Source organism: Limulus polyphemus, unplaced genomic scaffold (genome assembly GCF_000517525.1).
Source record: "Limulus polyphemus unplaced genomic scaffold, Limulus_polyphemus-2.1.2 Scaffold53, whole genome shotgun sequence".
NCBI lineage: Eukaryota > Metazoa > Arthropoda > Merostomata > Xiphosura > Limulidae > Limulus > Limulus polyphemus.
Genome location: NW_013665663.1, coordinates 750879 through 759311, shown reverse-complemented (window position 1 = coordinate 759311; position 8433 = coordinate 750879). Strand labels below are relative to the sequence as shown.

Below are 8433 nucleotides of genomic sequence, written 5' to 3'. Positions count from 1 at the left end.
GATTCGAATCCGCGACCCTTAGATTGCGAATCAAGCGCCCTAACCACCTGGCCATGTCGGGCCACTGATAATAAAGCATAATATCAAAAGGTTATCTCTCTAAATGGCTAACGATTAATTTTTGCGAATGATTGTTATGACATTGTTTCGTGGAATAGTTTCCTCGATAATCAATATCACTTTTTTATATTATATAAATATATTACCACATGATAAGTACTGTTATATTAATTAATTAGATGTAATGCGACTCATCAGTTCTTGATTATGTTTTTAAGAGTACGTCACAAACTTTCATGCATCATTTCTCACTGTATGAGTGATTTTTTTGTTGAAGTATATGTTCATTCAGACATATATGCTTCTCTACAGTATGACCAGCCAATCCCCTACGGCTTTGGCTATGACGTACAGGGTAATGACGGGGGCGCACAACAACGACACGAAGAAGATGATGGATATGGGAACAAAAAGGGCTCGTATAGCTATGTGGATCCTTACGGTGTTTCCCGTATCGTCGAGTACGTGGCTGACCAATACGGTTTCCGTGCCAATGTGAAGACAAATGAGCCAGGTACAGCCAACCAGAGCCCGGCTGATGTTGGAGTTTATTCAAATGAACCTCCTGCCCATGTTGTCCAGAAGGCTTATATAGGTCCCCATATAGCCTCTCATCCCTATGGATATGCCCCTGCTGCCCCAGTGGTAAAGAAAGTGGTAGCCCCTGCATACTCTTACAATCCTGTTTCTGTTGTGAAAACCTCTATACCTGTCTATCATTAAATGTCCAACTTGGAAAATCCTTTCTCAAGCACAGCACGATTTATGTAAATATGTGAAATGCTTTTCTTCGTAGTACATGCTTATAGTAGCATATTTCAATGCTTAATGATGCTCTTGTATATGTATTCCTGTATATGAGATTTGTTTGTTTAATGTTTCCCATTTCTGACGTTTCCTTCTCTTCTTTTTTCTTGTTCGTTAATACTGACTAATGTATTTAGCAGCAGTTAACTTCAAAAACAGTGCAATTGTTTATGCTACTTATTTTGTAATTTGTTTATAGCATTTAAATAAAGTTGTTGTAGTATTTACTTCTGATACTTTTATATTATTTAAGAAATACACATGACACATTACAAAGACCGTTAGCCCAAACACTTCAGAATAGCTTTGTTTTTGTACCATAAATATCAGTATCGTCGAAAATCGCTTCGGTTAACTAAGTCAGTGATGAAATAAACGTACTGAGGTGTTTAATTTAACAAAATTAAGCTGGATGATTTTCATTACATAGTACAATTGTCATTACTTATGTGGTAATCTAACTGGTTAAATTTACCTCTCATTTATCTGATTTCTATAGATAAACAGCGGTTCGGGGATTTAGTTCGTGAAAGGACAAGAGCAGTGGCTTTTCAAAGAAAGACAAAATAAGTTGTCTAAGTTAAAAAATAAAACACTTTATTATGCCTGAGAAACTAAAATAAAGAACATAGCTGATCGTCGAAGTTGCAGGAATTTGCAAAGAAGAATTTCAAATGATTGTAAAAGTAAATAAAGAAACAAATTGCATTTTATGAAAAATAATTACAGCAGAAGTCACTATTAAAATGTTAACTTTACCAGAAAGTCGTGAGGGTTTCAAGTTCAAAACGAATCTTCTCTCCTAGAGGCTAGAAAAGGATCTGATGTAAAAGCAACAAAACACATTCTCTCTATAGACGATGTTTCTTTATGGTGTACTTTACATTTGAAGTGGCCATTATCGTTATGAATCAGTATGTCCAGAAATGGATTTACGATGTTGAACAACATCATGCTGTTCAAGTACTCAAGAAATTGAGAAATTTGACCAGAATTTCTAAAGATGGTAAATATATCGTTCACATATCTACGGAAGTAAAACAGTTTGAAAGATTGCAGACAGTCTTCCACCCATTGTTTTCCATGATAGCACAGAAAAAAAACTGGTCAAAGAAGGCGCCAATCTAGAACCCATAGCAACATCGTTAATCAGGTTATAATGGTTGTTGTCAATTAAAAAAATATGACTCCTTTGTGACAAAGTTCATCAATTTCAAAAATACTGATTTTAGAATAGTCAGATTCTCAGAGTTGTTAAAAAATCAAATCAGTACTCAACTGTATGGTTTCTTCTAATGGTGTATTTATATATAGCGACTCACCATCAAAGATGGTACAACATACATTGTTATCAAACATCATATATTGTATTTCACTAGAGAATTCAAAGCTGTCTTTCAACATGTGTTCATTGGTTGTAAAAGTCTTCAAAATTTTAACCATGAAACCAGTTAAAGCATGGTTGTACGTTCCAGTGTTAGAAACTATAGGTCGTAATGGACATCCTTCTAAATGGATCGTAGAAAGACCATTAGAAATCTTCTGGATGACTATCTGGTGGTCTAATTTTCAAATTTCTTTTTTCATTTAGAATGTTGTTATTCTTCAGGTTTAATAGGTACCTTTATAGCTTGGTTTATCTTATAACAATAGTTTAATGGTGTAACTTTACAAAATTATTTGAATAATTTAAAATATTCAGTATTTATCTTTATCCAAAATTACAATATTATTTCCTCTATCAGATTTATAAATAATAATAATAATACTATAATTTTTATTTACATTCCCCATTATTAATTCCTTTGAACCTACATTATTATAAATATTTTAAATTCACATTTATAATAATTAGAAGTTTGTTTCTTTTTGAATTTCGCGCAAAGCTACACGACGGCTATCTGCGCTAGCCGTCCCTAATTTAGCAGTGTAAGACTAGAGGGAAGGCAGCTAGTCATCACCACCCACCGCCAACTCTTGGGCTACTCTTTTACCAACGAATAGTGGGATTGACCGTCACATTATAACGCCCCCACGGTTGAAAGGGCGAGCATGTTTGGTGTGACGGGGATTCGAACCCGCGACCGGCAGATTGCGAGTCCAGTGCCCTAACCACCTGGCCATGCCGGGCCAATCATTAAAAGAATTCAAAGGTATACCATTAATCTGTGTTCTAATATTACTAAAAGATTGACCAGAGTTGGACCAAGTAGGTTTGTGTGACAATAATTGTAAAAACTGTTCGAATTGTACAAAATGATCTTCTTAAACATTAACCTATCCGGCATACTAAAGTTTAAACCATGAGCTAAAACTTTCTTTTCGATATCATTCAGAACATACTTTGAATAATTAAAAAATTTTACCCAACTGTCGCTATGAATTAGTCAACTTAACCAATTTTTTTCTGAGATTGTATAAACATTTGTTATTTTGTGGTTCAATAAAATGTAAAATGTTTGAAATGTAAAATATATATATACATAACCAACTTAGTTGGTTCTTCAATAATTTCAATGCTTCTATAAATTGTCGAGTTAAAAACTTGAATGAATTATTATTTTATCTAAGTTCAGAATTTAACAGTTCCTTTTAAGCGTTTGATACTGTCTAGAGTAACAGAAACTTCAAATTCAAAAACCGAGGAAATATTTCCAAACGTTTAGATGTATTCAAAAATATATATGTAATTTAGTTTTACAATATTTTGAATGTAATTTTTTGGCATTTCTGAACTGAATAAAGACAGGTTTACCATACCGTTGGTTAATAATATCAGTAATCGACCTATTTGTTTTTGTTTTTCTTGTACTAAAGCAATTTACTCTGTCGAGACTGGCCATCAATGTTTACAAATGTGTCCCGAACCAAAAATGGTTGATATAGAAATTCAAGAAGGACCTGAATCACAAGAGGATGAGCTGTGTTGCAAAAACGGCAGAGTTAAACTTAGTTAAATGTGAGTTTAATCACACGTATAAATCACCAAGTTTTCATTAAAATGGAAAAATAACACTACTTCACATACACTGTTTTTGTTTTGTTTTCCACTAGGCATTGTGACTAACAAAAAAGTCACAACTTTAATGAGCAGTTTACGCTCTACAAATGTCACAGCAGTAAAAATAGCAAAGTCTTAACTTCCATTTAAAATGAAACAAAATAAACTTTCTTTCAGCAACATTTTCTTTACAACTATGTTCTTATTTTCTCAAAATTAGGTGTTCAAATCGACTCATTTACTTCAAATGATAAAATTCCATGAGTATGCATGTATGTGTTTGTATGTTTAAAACATACTGATACATAGATTTTAATTAGTAGGAGGTTTAAACAGAGTAGGAGAACAAGTGCATTATTAAGCATTCTCATTACCAGATTTAAAATTATGGCTATTCATGACACTATGTTATCATCTATAGGTGTATAAATTCAACTCTACTATCAAAAAATAAATGTAAACAAATCAACGCATTAGACATTTTGAAAGGCATAAAGTAGTGAAAATATGCCGTCACTTTTACCTTCATTCTATTCGAAAATCACAGCTAATACACGGTGTAATAATGGAAGACATGGATATCATTTACTGAGGTTTTTATCCACAGCCACCTTCATTGTATAGGTAAAATGGATATTTCCACATGCAGACTTATGGCTTAAAAGTCTGCACATTTGATCTTCACTGAAGATATTTGACTATGTTACCATATACAGATATCTTCAAAATTTTGATGATTTATATGTAATATCAGAATGAAATTTCTCCTTGGCAATATTTGTTGGTATGATTATTAAAGTTTATGTTGGCCTATTGGGTTTTGCACAACGTGCAGCCATACCTTCTGGTTCTCTGAGGTTCTTCGATCATTTCACTGATGCATGATCTACACAAACTGCAATATTTGCAAGCAATTGTTTCTTCGTTATAAGTAATGGCATGTGAGGGACGTGTGCCTTGCATATGCTATTACGTGTTTTGTGCTTGTGACAACATTGCACCAATTCCATTATTACTGATATTAGTATCCAAGATAATGGAATATCACTTCTTGTACAACCTAACACCATAGCATCAAACAAGATACATCTTAGTGACTAAAATTAGCTTAAACAGTCGTCAGTCCAGATAAAATAATATTCACATCAGTTGTGATGTTATTGTTGAAACATTAACCAGAAAGAAGATACAACAGATTGCAAAACTGACAAAGTTTTGCACTTCATTCTGAAATGTACTTTGAGTCTATTCTGCCAATACTTAAATTTTACACAGGATCAATAGATCTACCCATTATACGCCCTAGGTATTCTATGAGCAACTACACAATAAAATATTTTTTCCTTCAATTTCAGGCTTGCTTTTAACTAATATTACAATAGTATGCTTAGAATTTTTACTGCAGCATGAATCGTATGACCAAACACTATAATATTGTGGAATTGAATTATACACTTCCCACAGCAAATCAGGCAATGCAAATTACAAAAATAACTGGTGCATCGCAAAAGCTAAAGACTGATGAAAAACACACACAACCTTCTCATAGGTTAAAACTATTCTTAGCTCTACTGTCGTTGTCTAGCTCTACTTTCCAGCAGCCAGAAGTAAAATAGCTAAACCAGAAGGAGACTTCCAACACAATGAGACATTTAACTGTGCAGGCAATCCATCTGAAGTCCACAAAGTTCCTCTGTGTACAACTCTTCTTTCGGAAGATCACTAATGGTAAAGGATAAGCATTACCTGGTTTAAATTATTCAGAATTTGATCGATCTTAAGGTTGATTATATCTCTGGTAACATCCAAAGCTTTCGTTGCTGATCTATACTTAGATTGTCTGCACAGTTTTTCACCAATGTATCAGTTTCACTGACAACCCTTCGTTTATTTACTGGTGCAATATGAACAAAGTAATACCAACTGCTTCACTAATTTCAGTTACTTCTCATTTATGCACTGTACCCAATGGTGATTAGTCATTGGGAACTGGAGTGTCCTGCCCTCACTAAAGAAAAAGAGAAAATTAAACATAATACTTACTTCCACATTTTAAAGTTTATAAACTGTACTAGCATATAGCCCATCAAAAATGACGGGGCAAGTACACCACCCACATCCCATAATATATCCTAACCTCACATTTCATAGCTAACTGAAATAAATACATTTTGTCAAATCAAGCTTGACCAACAAAGAAGCAGAAACGTGCAGTAGAGGCAGTCAAACGTCAGTAAATTCCTTTGTGAGCGAATCAAAATTAAGATCATTCATGGAATGAATTCGTGGCGGATTCACAGAATAATTATTGGTAAAAATCAGTTAGAGTAACAACTTCTAATATATAGAAAAGCCAGTGCGTTTTGGTAATGTCATATCGCTTAGCAACAAAAATATAACCTAATATTGTTGTTAGTCTATGTACTGAAAGTAGAAAATGAAATGCGTAGATAACAAAACTGGAAAATATTTGTTGATTTCTTAATTTAGAGTCTCCGTTGATTAAAGAAGCTTGTGTGTGTGTTATTAAAAACGTTGGTGATACAACAGAAAATAGCTTAATTCAGAAACGATTTAAGTTTAAATTGAATTGATATTTTTACTTTCATGATAAACTTTATGCACTTGACTCTAGGCTAGATGATCCCACACTACGTATTTACTTAGGCTTATTATACCAACACTCACCACACTTATAAAGATTGACGGCGCCCCCTCATGGACCCCTTGCATCCCCGTCACTAAAATCGTAATGGGCAGACAGTAATCGAACTATTCTATTTGGATAAATGCATTTTGGCTTTTATGACTCCTCATATTTCGAGAAATCATGCGTGATGTGACACAATCTGGCTTTTATTTAGGTTAGATATCATTTTAATGTACATTATTAAAAAGGCTGCTGCTGGTAACTGGAAGTAAAGAAGATATTAACGCTCTAATGAACACGGAAGTGTAATTGTGCAATAGTGCTAGTAGTCCAATTAGACACTGCAGAACATGCAGGGAAGACATTGTGTTTTATATTAGTGATGAGCTGTTGGTGATCGTGGATGTGTTTTATTGCTTTTTACTGATCAATAAATAGGCAGCGCAGCCTCGACCCCGTGGTGTAGCTGCAGTTGTACTTCAAGATTATTGTATATTTGATGGGATACTTTCTCAAGATAAGTTGATAGTGCACAGAAACTTAACTTTTAACACTCTATAGCACACAAGTTTGTTTTGAAAAACGGGGACATTAGTAATTGAGTGAAATGTAGAAGAATTTATTCATTAATTATTTAAATAAGGTACAAATCCCCACACACTGGCTTCCTTGCTCCATTGATATATTTACCCACTGGTCGTTACTTACTCTACTAATGATTATGTCCAAGCAGCATTTCTACTGCTTGTCTGCCATAGCTATAAATCATAACTAGAATGTATCTTACTCTTGGAATTGTTCAACAAAGTGCTACTTGGTTTTGAGCAACAAAACCATGTTTTTCAGACATTGTTTCAACTAAGGTATTAACTGCTGATGCAACCTGATACTATTTTAATTGTTCAACATGAAATATCGCTTGTGTATTAAATAGAACTGTAACAGCATTTTCTATGTACACGTGCACTACACTGCTCTTGTACATATAGTTTCATCACAGAGCTGCAGTCCACTTGGTAAAAAGGTTATACCAGGATAATACGCCCATATTCATCTATAAACTAATGCAATGCTAATATTTGAGCCAATATTTACTTTTACTAATGTTGCACATCTGGTGTTGGTGCCAGTAGTGATATAAATCCATGTTTCTCCATTCAATGTAAGCCAATTGGTATTTTCAGAGTGGTGGTTTACATGATAATTACTGATACATTCCAAGATCACGTGTAGGTTTCTTGGCTCCTGTATCATCTAAAACCGTTACCTAATGTATGCTTAATTTGATAAGCACATGTCAAGCCACTATTGTTCCTGTAGACACCATGCTAACTGTACCCAGAATAAAATGACAGACGGCTGTTTTATACAAGATCAATCGTCATATATGATCTGGAGCTGACTAGTTTTAACTAATAGGATCAAAAGCAATAAAATCATGATGCCTGTTCTGAAATTTCGATTATTTGGACTGTGTTTAGTCTCCTCTGTGGCACAGGGAAAGGGCATATACACCATAAATGATCAAACTGTTCACAACTATAACACACATTTATTCTGTCTCTACATGGATAGAGAAACCTTTCTATCTCTTCCACGCCATTTCTGGTAAATGAGGTAATGGAAAGTGACGAAATAACATCCCCTTTGGTAAAATGGTCACCCTTGTATATCATCAATTATTACCTGCTACATGTAACTATTGTTCACATAACCCCGTACATAAACCCACTGGTATGTGGTATGAATGTGAATAGTTAAAGCACGACTTCTTATTTATTTATTTTTTTGCATTTGAGCAAATTTGATCTAAGGTACGTGCTTGGATTTTTTGTTACAAACTTCAGGGAATTTCACTTAGTTGATTTCAAACAATGATGAATTTCTAACAATTGGGTATGCAATAAAAACACGT

The 8433-nt window shown here is 33.9% G+C and overlaps 1 protein-coding gene across 1 annotated transcript in view; it reads left to right on the top strand.

Annotated features, from left to right (window-relative positions):
• Positions 1–783, top strand: part of LOC106463485 (cuticle protein 19.8-like) — a 13651-nt gene extending 12868 nt beyond the window's left edge. The window contains exon 5 of the mRNA XM_013923527.1: positions 373–783. Within this exon, the coding sequence (XP_013778981.1) occupies positions 373–783 (411 nt within the window). The remainder of the gene's footprint in view (positions 1–372) is intronic.
• The last annotated feature ends 7650 nt before the right edge of the window (positions 784–8433 follow it).